Raw genomic sequence first — 13764 nt, forward strand, 5'->3', positions numbered from 1 at the left:
ATATATAGCTGAATACTACTCAATTAAAATAATGGAGGCATTTCCTGGTGGCCTAGCAGTTAAGGATCTATCATAGTTATGCTGTGGCTGGGATTTGATCTCTGGCCCAAGAACTTCTTTCTGTATGCTGCAGGCGTAGTCAAAAAATAAATGGAAAAAAAAAAAATCAACATGAAACACTCCTACTCTTTAAACACAAGGGCCATCCAGAGGGGAAGTTTGTTTCATAAGAAGTCAAGGCTGTGTAGTTAGGAGTAGAAAAGACTCAAAACGCCTAAAGAGCCCTTTGGAGAAAACCTACACTACTTTTAGGGACAAAAGGACAATCTTCACTCCAGCCTTTGAACCTCTTCCCTCCTTCAGATACCACAGCGTTCTCACTGATGCCAAGGGTTATTTTACCCCCATACTGCTTTACTCTACTGAGAGAAGATAATATCTATCTACCACATTTTGTTTTTACCTTAAATAAGTAAGATGGTAATGGCTCTTCCTCTTCCTCTTTTACTTTGGTCAAGATCTCTTGCCACTCATCTTCATTTTTCAGATGTTTGATGGCTTTAGTTAAAGTAAGACAGGATGCTTTAAATGCTATGAGAACTTACATATTTTATAACTGTTTTGAAAGCATTCACATAAATAAAAAAGTCACTTTATACCGGAAAAGGAAAAAGTTCAAGCCCACTTATACTATCTTTACTCAAAGAACTTTCACTTTATTATATTTAATATTTTGTTATTTGTGAAAGACAAAATACCCTGAGAGTATAAAATATTCTCAGATTCTTTTCATAAAACCAAATTATCCTTGAAAATTATTAAAATATTTCATTCAGGAAAAAAGAAGAACTTTCACTTTAACTTCAGTTTTTTTCTTTCCTCTGTTCAGAATCTGAGTAGTAAGTTTGGTAAAAACACCTATAGTAAGATCATAAGGATTGCTGTACTCTACAAAATAAGATGATACAACATCCAAATTGGGATACATAATAATGACTGTAAATTAAACACTAACTCCTGTTTTCATATCATTGGAATAGCTTTTCATCAACAATTTGCTTTGAATCGAAGACCTGTCCTACTCCTACACCTGTCTGAATGCTACCTAGAGAATTCTTTAATTTTGGTAAAGAGAATTCTTTAATTTTGAGGTGGGGCAAAAGGTATTTCAATATGTATGGCAAATTACTAAAGCAGTAAGACAAAAAGAAAAACAGGCATTTAACTACTCATGAAAATTTTTGCAATATCTCTCTTATGCAAACTAAGAAAGGCTTTTGCAACATGCAGAATAACATATTTTTCAGTCTTACTGATATTAATAAAACCATAATAATAATATAAGTTAAAAGAAAAATGTTACATTGCTCCTCACCTAATGGGGGCTGAAGCTCATATCCCTGTTGAGCAGCCCAACCAACGTGATGAAGAAATGGATCCAAGTAATACAACCAAAGTTCAAAATTATCAGAACTCTCAAGTCCTTCATAACGCAGCTTCAGCCTTCCCCCAATATTGTCTACTACAGTAACAATCCAAGTGCTTAAAGAGTCCTGGAAAGCTTGACATTCCAGCCTGGAACCTGGAGCAATGAGATCTAAAGGATTCCTCCCATTACGGAGCTTTAGGTTAAAAAAAAGCAAAATGATTTAATAAGAGAGGGAAAATAATATTTTTAAAATTCAAGCTTTAAATGAACTCAAACTTGCCTTTATATTTTCACCCATTCAAAGCTAGTGACACTGAATCACCTAAGATCATACAAATCTCTATAGCATTATTTCTGGTGATATGAAAATATCTTAATGAAAAATTTCTTATAAAGCAATAAAACTATTCTAACAAATCTCTTAAGACTATGTTATATAGTTTCATCTAGAAAGAATTTTTAAATTATCATCATGGCATATACTCTCTAAGAATGGGTTTTCTACACATAAGTCAACTAACTAAATAAACTAAATTTGGGAAGTTCCCGTTGTGGTGCAGTGGAAACAAATCTGGCTAGTATCCATGAGGATATAGGTTCAATTCCTGGCCTTGCTCAGAGGGTTAAGGATCCAATGATGCTGTGAGCTGTGGCGTAGGGTGAAGACATGGCTTGGATCCCGCCTGGCTGTGACTGTAGTGTAGGTGGGCAGCTGTAGCTCCGACTGGACCCCTAGCCTGGGAACTTCCATATGCCTTGGGTATGGCCCTAGAAAAAAAAAAAAAAAAGACAAAGAATACAAAGATCACCAAGAAACAGTGTTCACCATCAAGTTTTAAAAGGGGAATTGTGAATGTGAATGGATCATAGAATTAAATATAAGAGATAAAACTACAAAACATTTAGAAGAAGATATAGGGGAAAATATTTATGACCTGGGGTTATGCAAAGCCTTCTTAGATAAGACTCCAAAAGCACAAGCAATAAAAGAAAAAAATAGATAAACTGGACTACACTGAAATAAAAAAACCTTTGTTGTACAAACCATACCATCAAGAAAGTGAACAATCTACAGAACTAGAGAAAATAGTTGAAAATCATATATGTGATCTAGACTTATAACCAGAATATATAAAGAACTCTTACAACTCAATAATAAAAAGATAAATAACTGGAGTTCCCATTGTGGCGAGTGAAAACAAATTCGACTAGTAACCATGAGGTTGCGGGTTCAATCCCTGGCCTCGCGCAGTGGGTTAAGAATCCAGCATTGCCATGAGCTGTGGTGTAGGCTGCAGATGCAGCTCGGATCCAGTGTTGCTGTGGCTATGGCAGAGGCTGGTATTTACAGCTCTGATTTGACCCCTGGCCTGGGAACCTCCCTATACCGTGGGTGCAGCCCTAAAAAAAAGCAAAAAAAAAAAAAAAGACAAATAATTTAAAAATGGGCAGACATTTCTCCAAAAAATAAGCACAAAGAAAGATGCTCAACATCACTGATCATTAGGGAAATGCAAATCAAAGTGAGATACTACTTTACACCCACTAGAACAGCTATAATCAAAAAGAGAATAGTATAGTGGAGTTCCCGTCGTGGCGCAGTGGTTAACGAAACTGACTAGGAACCATGAGGTTGTAGGTTCAATCCCTAGCCTTGCTCAGTGGGTTAAGGATCCGGTGTTGCTGTGAGCTGTGGTGTGGGTCACAGACACAGCTCAGATCCCACATTGCTATTGCTCTGGTGTGGGCTGGTGGCTACAGCTCCGATTCGACCCCTAGCCTGGGAACTTCCATATGCCGCAAGAGCGGCCCTAGAAAAGGCAAAAAAGACCAAAAAAAAAAAAAAAAAGAATAGTAAGTATTGATCAAAATGTAAAGAAATTGGAATCTTCATAAACTACATTCACATATGCTACAAAGAGTGTTGCTGATAGGACAGAAAGTAACAAAATATAACAGAAATGTCATAACTGATTTTACAAAAACAAGAAATCTATATTCACCAATAAGCTCAAAATTTACACTGCTTTATAAAAACTGCTGAAAGCATGTAGGTGGTGGTCCAGTGTCTTCTGAGCAAAAGAAAAGGGGTCTCAAGTCACTCGGTGTGGGAGTTACATTTGTCCATTCTAAAGCAGAGTTAATCTTTGCTCAGCTCCAAGTGAGATCCCAACAAGGCTATATTTCCCAACCATGTGAAAGAATCTGAAAAACTAGATTTTTATGTGACTGCAACTAAATCAAAAATATTTTAAGAGTTCCCATCGTGGCGCAGCAGAAACAAATCCAACTAGGAACCATGAGGTTTTGGGTTTGATCCCCAGCCTCACTCAGTGGGTTAAGGATCCGGCATTGCCGTGAGCTGTGGTGTAGGTTGCAGACGCAGCTCTGATCCTGCGTTGCTGTGGCTGTGGCATAGGCCAGCAGCTAAAGCTCAGATTTGACCCCTATCCTGGGAACCTCCATATGCCACAGTGCGGCCCTAAAAAGAAAAGAAAAGAAATATTACTGAAGATAAGGATTTTCTACAATGATTCTGGAAGCAATAATACTCACGCCCTCTAGCAGCGGAACAGGAGGACTACATGCTCCCATCAGGGTTTGCCGCAGAAACTCATTCCAATCAGACACTTTATCTCTGATGCCTAGATGAGGGAATAAATGAGTTATTACTCATAGTGTCAGCCATAAAATAGAGAAACTACAGAGAATACAGAGAAACTAAACCAATGAAAATGATTTAGAGATGCATTTGTCAGTATAATATTTAAGAGTCCAACATATTGCTTGAGAGCTTTAAAAATAATTCTCCTCTGGAGTTCCCGTCGTGGCGCAGTGGTTAACGAATCCGACTAGGAACCATGAGGTTGCGGGTTCGGTCCCTGCCCCTTGCTCAGTGGGTTAACGATCTGGCGTTGCCGTGAGCTGTGGTGTAGGTTGCAGACGCGGCTCAGATCCTGCGTTGCTGTGGCTCTGGCGTAGGCCGGTGGCTAAAGCTCCGATTCAACCCCTAGCCTGGGAACCTCCATATGCCTTGGGAGCGGCCCAAGAAATAGCAACAACAACAACAACAAAAAGACAAAAGACAAAAAAAAAAAATAATAATAATTCTCCTCTAGGAGTTCCCATAGTGGCTCATCAGAAGTGAATCTGACTAGTATCCATGAAGACACAGGTTAGATTCCTGGCCTTGCTCAGTGGTATAGGTCGCATATGCAGCTTGGATCTAATGTTGCTGTGGCTGGGGTGTAGGCCAGCAGCTATAGTTCTGATTTCAACCCCTAGCCTGGGAACCTCCAGATGCCGTGGGTGCAGCCCTAAAAAGATCAAAAAAAAAAAAAAAATCCTCCTCTAGATAGAGCTACTTCCTTGCTAGTTTAATAAGAGTTGTATCCAAAACAAAGAGAAGAGGCCCAACTCGCTATCAGTACAATTTTATCCTTATCCAAAAGACACCTACTTTAGAGTTCCCCTTGTGGCTCAGTGGAAACGAACCAGACTAGTTTCCATGAAGATGCAAGTGCAATCCCTGGCCCCACTCAGTGGGTTAAGGATCCAGCATCGCCACAAGCTATAGGTATAGGTCACAGATGTGGCTTGGATCTGCCATTGCTGTGGTTGTGGCATAGGCCGAGAGCTGCAGCTCTGATTTGACCCCTAGTCTGGGAGCTTCCATATGCCACATCTTCAGACCTTAAAAAAAAAAAAGAAAAGAAAAGAAAGTTCTTTAAAAAACAAAGAAACAAAAGATACTTGCTTTATTTTTTATTATGGAAAATTTTAGAAATACAGAAAAGTAAAGAGAATAGTATAATGATTCCTCATATAAACTAGCTTCAGGAGTTCCCATTGTGGTTCAGCTGAAATGAATCTGACTAATATCTCTGGCCTCGTTCAGTGGGTTAAGGATCTGCAGCATTGTCATGAGCTAAGGTGTAGATTGAAGACTCAGTTTGTATTTGGCGTTGCTGTATTTGGGGACCTCCATATGCAGTGGGTATAGCCCTAAAAAGATAAAAAAATAAACAAACAAGCAAACAAACTAGCCTCAACAACTGTCACTTCATGGGCAATCTTTTTTTTTTTTTTTTTTTTTTTGCTCCACCCATGGCTTGCAAAAGTTCCCAGGTCAGGAGTCAAACCCAAGCCACAGCAGTGACCTGAGGCACAGTAGTGACAATGCCAGATCCTTAACTACTAGGTCACCGGGGAACTCCCACTGTCAATCTTTACATCTAGATCAGACAGTGCTACCAAACTACAACCTGTGGACTAAAGCTGGCCTGCTATCTATTTCTGTAAATAAAGTTTTTATGGAACACAGCCATGGTCATTTGTTTATGTACTACTTTCACATTACAAAGGTAGAGCTGAGCAGTTGCGACAGAAACCGCAGGGCCCCAAAAGCCTAAAATATTTTACTATCCGGTCCTTTATAGCTACTTTGTCAAGCCTGATCTATATATCCTCATACCTGGCATCCCCAACCAGCCAGATTATCTAGAAACAAATCCCTGATATCACGTAATTTTATCCAATATAATCTCAATATGTATTTCTAGAAGAAAATAACTTTTTATATAACCACAGTAAGATGACACCTTAAAAAATTAACAATAATTAACATCAAATATCTAGACCATGTCAATTTTCCCAAATGTCTCAAAAACAATTTTTTAAATTTGTTTGGTCAAATCATGATACAAATGAGATTTGTATACTGCAAATGGTTAACACATCAACTAAATCTCTTTTAATGTGTAGGTACACCCTATGCCCTCTCTTTTTCCTGGAGCATACTTGTTAAGAGATTTAGCCTTTTGTCCTATACAAATTTTTTTCAGAGTCTGGTTTTACTGGTTGTCTGCTCATGGTAACCAGTCGCTCTACTGTCCTCTACATTTTCTGTGAATCAGTATTTAGATCTAGAGGCCTGATCAAATTCAGTTTGGATTCTTTGGGGAAGAGGGCAAGATTACTTCTTAAGTGGAGTTAAATCCTTCCATCAAGAGGCACATTCTATCTTTCCTTCTATGGTGATGGCAGCTTTTAATGGTCACTACACAGATACGATGATTCATTTGGGGCTAGAAACAGTGATGTTCTATCATCCTTCTTCATTTACTAACCAAAATATAAAGAAAATGTTCTCTTGGGGTTCCCATAGTGGCTCAGGGGTTAACAAATCCAACTAGGAACCATGAGGTTGAGGGTTTGATTCCTGGCCTCGCTCAGTGGGTTAAGGATCTGGCATTGCCTTGAGCTGTGGTGTAGGCTGCAGACATGGCTCGGATCTGGAATTGCTCTGGCTCTGGTGTAGGCTGGTGGCTACAGCATAGATTAGATCCTGAGCCTGGGGACCTCCATGTGCTGCGGGTGCGGCCCTAGAAAAGGCAAAAAGACAAAAAAGACAAAAAAAAAAAAAAAAAAAAAGTTCTCTTCAACTATTTGATCACAAAAAAAAAAAAAAAAAAGCAGGATATAAACTTGATTCTCTGTATTTACCAGCCTTCAAAATTATCCATTGGTTCCCTAGCATCCTTCAAAGGCAACCAATGAGGGTTTTGTTTAAAAGTTTCATGGAGCTCCCGCTGTGGTGCAACAGGATCAGCAGTGTCTTAGAAGCGCTGGGACATGGGTTCGATATCCAACCCAGCACAGTGGGTTAAGGATCTGGTGTTGCTGTACCTGTGGCTTAGTTTGCAGCTCAGCCTGGATCTGATCCCTGGCCCAGGAGCTCCATATGCCATGAAGAGGCCCAAAATAAATAAATAAATAATAAAATTGTTTATTCCTTATTGTAAATCAACCACAGTTCAATTTTTGAAAATAGTTTTCTTTAATTTAAAAAAAACACATGCACACACAATCATATATTCTCCTCTCTCATTTTATACACTTTTTTTTTTTTTGTCTTTTTGTCTTTTCTAGGGCCGCACCCCGCAGCACATGGAGATTCCCAGGCTAGGGGTCTAATCAAAGCTGTAGCCACCAGCCTACGCCACAGCCACAGCAACTCGGGATCTGAGCCCTATCTGTGACCTACACCACAGCTCATGGCAACACCAGATCCTTAATCCACTGTGCAAGGCCAGGGATTGAATCCGCAACCTCATGGTTCCTAGTCAGACTCGTTAACCACTGAGCCACGACGGGAACTCCTATACACATTTTCTTTATTCATATAAGATATGTGGAGAACACTCCCTGGATCTGTTTCTTTCTATTTTTTATTTTTTAAGTTTATTTTTAATTTTTAAAAAATTTTATTAAAGTATAGTCAATTTACAGTGTTCTGTCAATTTCTGCTGTATGGCTTTTTTTTTTTAATTGCACCTTTTATCATTATAAAGTGCCCTTCTCTGTCTCTTACAGTGCTTTCTGACCTGAATTCCACCTTTGTCAGAGAGCAAGACTGAGACTCTTGCTTTCCTTTCTACTTGCATTTGTCTATGGATCTTTGTCCATCATTCTGTTTACTCTTTCAAAATCTCTCCATTTAAGTATGTCTCCTGTTCCTAGCATAGAATTGAGTTTTACACAGTTAAACCAACCTGAAATGTTTTATCAATTTGAATAGAAGAGTAAGCCAATTAACATTTATATTATCTAAAGATATGGCCTCAATTCCTTTATACTGGTAAATATAACATGAATTACTTGTGTATGTGTGTACAGTATTTCCCTATGTGATTTTATTTGAACATGTACTTTTTATGTTTTTTACTTTTTTTTTGGCCAGGTTTGCAGCATGTGGAAGTTCCCGGGTGACAATGCCTGATCCTTAACCTGCTACAGCACTAGGGAACTCCAACTTTTTATTTTAAAAAATCCATCTTTTGGCATTTAGAGAGGTTTATAGTTCTGCTCTTCTGGTTATCTTTATACTAATACCTTCATAACAATTTTTGAACTATTTTCTATTTCTTTTTTTTAATAAATACTACTAAATTTAGCCATAACCTCTTTTATCTCTTCTCCTTCAGCATACTCCTAGTTAACACTTAAAAGGCAATTAGTTAAATTACTAGGTAATAAACCTGTTTGCAGGAGAGGGGGAGCAGTAAGTAATCTTATACCACTATTCATATGCTCTCCCTGCTATTGTCCCTTATTTTTTTTTTCTGGTCATGTCCACAGCATGTGAAAGTTTGTGAGCTAGGGATCAAACCCACGCCATAGCAGCAGCCCAAGCCACTGCAGTGACAATGCCAGATTCTTAACCCATTGTGCCAAAAAGAACTCCAAATTTTTTTTTTTTTTGGTCTTTTTTTGTCTTTTTTTGGGCCACACCCAAAGCATATGGAGGTTCCCAGGCTAGGGGTCGAATCAGAGTTGTAGCTGCCATCCTACGCCACAGCCACAGCCAGGCTGGATTCAAGCCACGTCTTTGACCTATACCACAGCTCACAGCAACGCTGGATACTTAACCCACTGAGCGAGGCCAGCGATCAAACCCATGTCCTCATGGATACTAGTTGGGTTCATTAATCACTGAGCCACGATGGGAACTCCCTCCCTCATATTTTTAATAATTATATTGTATTCATGTTGTCAGAGCATGTAGCCATTAAACACTATCCTGTATCTCTTATAGCCATCACTTAGTTCTAAGTTATATAGCCATGTTTCACTAATAGTTCTAAGTTATATAGCCATGTTTCACTAATAGCTTATTTGTTTGATTTTCTGAATTTTCTTGTGGATTTCTTGGAAGAGCTCATGGGAAAAATGTTCTCTGAATCCTTTTATCTTTATAACAATTTGCATATAGCCATTACACCCTAAGTTCAGTTCAGCTAGACATAAAATCCTGGCATCATATTTTCTTTCACTGAACTTCTTAAATATATTACCTTCTTATGTTTTGATAAAAAGTATTATTGTCAATTAGTCTGATGATAATCTTGTTTTCTTTCTTTTTCAAGACATTTAGTGTTTTTGCCTAAATTATCAAGGGATTCTTTTGCTTTCCAGTTCAATACACACCTTGATATAGCTATTCTCATTTAACTTCCCCATGTACATAGTGAACCTTTTCAATATGGATTTTTAAGTTCTATTTCAGTAAAGTTTTCTTGAATTTTAGAATATTTCATTGTTTCACTGTTTTGGTTTTCATCTTCAGTAACTTTTATTTATTTTATTTTACATACCTTGAACCATTTTTGCCAACCATTTTTTTCCAAGTCCTTGTTTATATCTTTCTTCTTCTGTTTTTGTGGGGGTGTTTTTGTTTTTTGCTTTTTAGGGCCTCACCAGCAGCATATGGAAGTTCCCAGGCTAGGGGTCGAACCAGAGCTACAGCTGCCGGCCTACGCCACAGCCACATCAACGTAGGATCAAAGTGATGTGTGCAACCTACACCACAGTGCATGGTAACACTGGATCTCCGAGCCACTGAGCAAGGCCAGGGATCAAACCCACATCCTCAGGTATACTAGTTGGATTAATTTCTGCTGTGCCACAACAGGAACTCTCTTCATTTCTTTTTTTTTTTTTAGTATTTAGTATTTAAATTATTTTCCTCTTTTGTTTCTCTTTAGATACTACTCGTTTGATTTATCCCTGTGTTTAATTGTAACTTAGCCTCCATTTCTAGTATTTTTAAATTTCTAGTTCTTGCCTAGCTTCTACTTTTTCTCTTTTCAAATCTTCCTTTTCTACCATCAGCTCATTTTTGAATTTTCATAAATTTTATTTATGATTTTTCTCACTTTCTTTTACCTTGTTTTGAAACGTTTTTGTCTGACACAATGTTCATCTCTTTTGTGGTTATGTTTCCCTGGAAGGGTTTTATTCTACCCTTATTTCCTATTTGTTTGTTTTAACAACTTGCCTTTGTATGAGGCTCAACTGAAATCATTTTCTGTTGTTCATCATTACATGAAGCAAATTTTCCTATACTCTTAAGATGAGATGGCGGGCCACGTAGCTTTATATCTCCAGAGCTTCCTCTTATGTTGTTTTCTCACAAAATGTTAATGGCCAGATAGAAGCCCACTGAGTACCCTAATACCCAGATCTTCATTTCTAAATATCATTCTTCAAAAAACAAAAACCCCCAGTCCTTCCTGGAGAAATGGCTGATTTCAGGGCTGAGGCAGGGAAAAGTTTCCTGAACAAAAAGCTCCTTGAAAAATAATGGGAACATAAGGACACATCTGCCAACCTGAAGGGGTTCCCAGTGGCCAAATCTAGGACAATTTGAGCATCAAAATAATAATGACAGTAAAAGATTATAACCCATTGAATAAAATAAAACTTATGAGTCTACACTGACATAACATACATAAATACACACATGCATACATAAATGTATGTGAATAAATGGGCGAAAAGGAAAGCTTTTTCTATAGTAGAAAATCAATTATAAAATCTAGAAGGAATTAGAAAATACCATTTGGTAAGCATTAAAATAATAGTCGTTTCATATAAAAATTATCAATGGGGAGTTCCCGTCGTGGCGCAGTGGTTAACGAATCCGACTAGGAACCATGAGGTTGCGGGTTCGGTCCCTGCCCTTGCTCAGTGGGTTAACGATCCGGCGTTGCCGTGAGCTGTGGTGTAGGTTGCAGACGCAGCTCGGATCCCGCGTTGCTGTGGCTCTGGCGCAGGCCGGTGGCTACAGCTCCGATTCAACCCCTAGCCTGGGAACCTCCATATGCCGCGGGAGCGGTCCAAGAAATAGCAACAATAACAACAACAACAACAACAACAACAAAAAAGACAAAAAGACAAAAAAAAAAAAAAATTATCAATGGATGCTAAAAATAGCAGGTGAAGTGTGACAAGTAATGGGCTATTTATATAATCTCAAAAGTATCTTCCCACAAGATAATTATTAATTTTAAAAGATAAAAGTAATTTTACAGTAGAAAAACTTGGCATCCACAAACTCAATGAAGTGATGAAAGTTAGTACCACTAGTTAGTTACAGGACAGTCAACCACATGGGATATGATGCACTAGAAGGAAACAGCATCACTGCTGCACTTTTCCTACCAAAAATGCACAATCTGAGAAACATCAAGCAAACACAACTGTGAGACATGCTAAAAAATAACTGGCTGTACTCTTCAAAGACACCAACACCAAGAAAGACAAAAACACATGGTAGCCAAATGCAATGTGTGATTTTGGACTGAATCCTGGACAAGGAAAATAAATGGGGAGTAATGTATAGTACTGGATCCAGGACGTAATTAACATTACTGAGAAAACTGCCCTGTACCTACCAAAAATGTCAAAGTCTGAGGAAATGTCCCAGATTAAAGGAATCTTAGGAGACATGGCAAATGAATGCAACATATGATCTAGGATTTTCCTTTACTATAGAAACATTTTACTGTAAAAACATTATTGATAAAAACTGAACAAGGTCTCTAGATTAAATAACAATACCATATCATATCAAAGATAATTTCCAAAGTTAATTTTGTTATTTTATTGTGCTCATGGCTATCTTGGTTTTTAGAAGTACATTAATATACTGATAAAATCAGAAAGAGAATCAATCTGGCCCAAGGTTCTTCGAGATAACCATATCTTCAAGCTTCAGTCTTACAGGATGAATGCAACTGATGTTCCCTATGAATGGCATAAAAGCCCGAGGCTTATGGAGCACAGAAAATAATTTTTTAAAATAGGGAGGTGTAAATTATTCCTTATAACAAATACCCTCATTCAAAATGCTAACCCAATAACCTATTGTGGAAGAGAATGTAAAAAAAGAATATATAACTGAATCACTTTGTTCTATACCTCAAATTAACAAAACAGTGTAAATCTACTATATTTTGATTAAAAACATTTTTTTGGTAATCCTTAACCCAAAGAAGTTAGGAAGATCTATGTGCCTGGGAGACTGACAACCTTAGGACTGTAGACAGCCCGGATTTTCCTATAGCAACATTCTATCATGTCTTGATAAGAAGTATCTCATTACCTTCGGGAGCTTCAAGGGTCTTCTTATTCTGCTCACACCACCCAATGGGGTAGAGGTCAGCCTTCCTGATGTCACACCAAAAGTCGGCTCTCCGGTCTTCCCCATAGCCATCGTAGCGGAGGAGGAGCAACTGCTCACAGGTGGTAATGATGGTGGCAACCCAGTAGGCTTCAGGATTTGTCTTTACAACCACTTCCAGTTTCATCCCAGGAGCAAATCCATTTTGCAAACGTGTGTCCACCTGAACAAGGAAACACTATTTACCACCAGAAAAGTATCTCAAATGAGTAGTTTTTTTGGACAACATTCTTTAAGACTTAAAATTCTAAAGCACGAAATGCAATAAAATCTTCTCAAGGGAAACCTGAGAAATTCCAATTCTAATTTCACAGGAGTGATCCAAACAAAAGAGGGAATAGCAATGCTCTTCCGTCTAACTCTGAAGGAATTTTTTTTTAATTAATTTTTTTTGTCTTTATAGGGCCGCACTCGTGGCATATGGAGGTTCCCAGGCTAGGGGTCTAACCGGAGCAGTAGCCACCGGCCTACGCCAGAGCCACAGCAACACGGGATCTGAGCCTCATCTGCGAGCTACACCACAGGAAATGGCAATGCCAGATCCTTAACCCATTGATCAAGGCCAGGGATCAAACCCACAACCTCATGGTTCCTAGTGGGCTTCGTTTCCGCTGCGCCACAGGGGGAACTCCAACTCTGATGGAATTTTAATAGAACTCAAAATTTCCACCAAAGCAGTCTGGTTATAGAAAATGTCTTCCAGTAAGTATACAAATCACTGAATGTTCACCATTTTAACAACTTTCAACACATTAAGTTTTCAAGGGTGATTTCTGGATCATTTGAAAGAAAATTTATGGAAATTATAAAAGGTAAATGACAAAAATAGGGTACACTGCTAATAAATTAGTATAATATATACCTACCACACAGAGGGAGCCATACGTTCCATTTCTCTAAAAGAGTCTGTGTTTACATCTGTTATACTGAATAATAATTAATAACGCCTCTTATCCTTCTCAAAAATATACTACTTTAGATGTTAAATCATAAGGTCACAAAAGGGTCTTCAATTCTGGAATTACTATAGTGTATACTAAAATTAAGTAAATACATTATGGATAATGACAGCCAGGTTTCTCACTGTGGGAGAAAAGTACAAATAAGAGGAGAGGAAGACTAGATTAAACCTGTAGTGTTGAACTGAAATCAGAGGTATGGGTGCTAAAATGACAGTGATGACTAGGATATTTGCATAGTCTCAAAAGTTCTCCTCACAAAATTGTTATTAGTTGCAAAGGGGAAAATTAAAGTGAAAAAACCTGGCAGACACCACCTTAACTAACTAAACAAAGTTAACATCACCAAT

At 38.1% G+C, this 13764-nt stretch overlaps 1 protein-coding gene across 8 annotated transcripts in view; it reads right to left on the reverse strand.

The window, feature by feature from the left end:
- Positions 1–13764, reverse strand: part of SFMBT1 (Scm like with four mbt domains 1) — a 155490-nt gene that overhangs the window by 31036 nt on the left and 110690 nt on the right. For all 8 annotated transcript variants that reach the window (XM_084988557.1, XM_021068955.2, XM_021068953.2 and 5 more), the window contains 4 exons: positions 12378–12618; positions 3986–4074; positions 1376–1622; positions 464–558 (listed from right to left, as the gene is read on the reverse strand). In XM_084988557.1, the coding sequence (XP_084844683.1) occupies positions 464–558; positions 1376–1622; positions 3986–4074; positions 12378–12618 (672 nt within the window). The remainder of the gene's footprint in view (positions 1–463; positions 559–1375; positions 1623–3985; positions 4075–12377; positions 12619–13764) is intronic.

The sequence above is a fragment of the Sus scrofa genome, chromosome 13, assembly GCF_054392235.1.
Source record: "Sus scrofa isolate SSC_HxYL_T2T_F1_AM1 chromosome 13, Sscrofa_HxYL_maternal_Yorkshire_Landrace_v2.0, whole genome shotgun sequence".
Lineage (NCBI taxonomy): Eukaryota > Metazoa > Chordata > Mammalia > Artiodactyla > Suidae > Sus > Sus scrofa.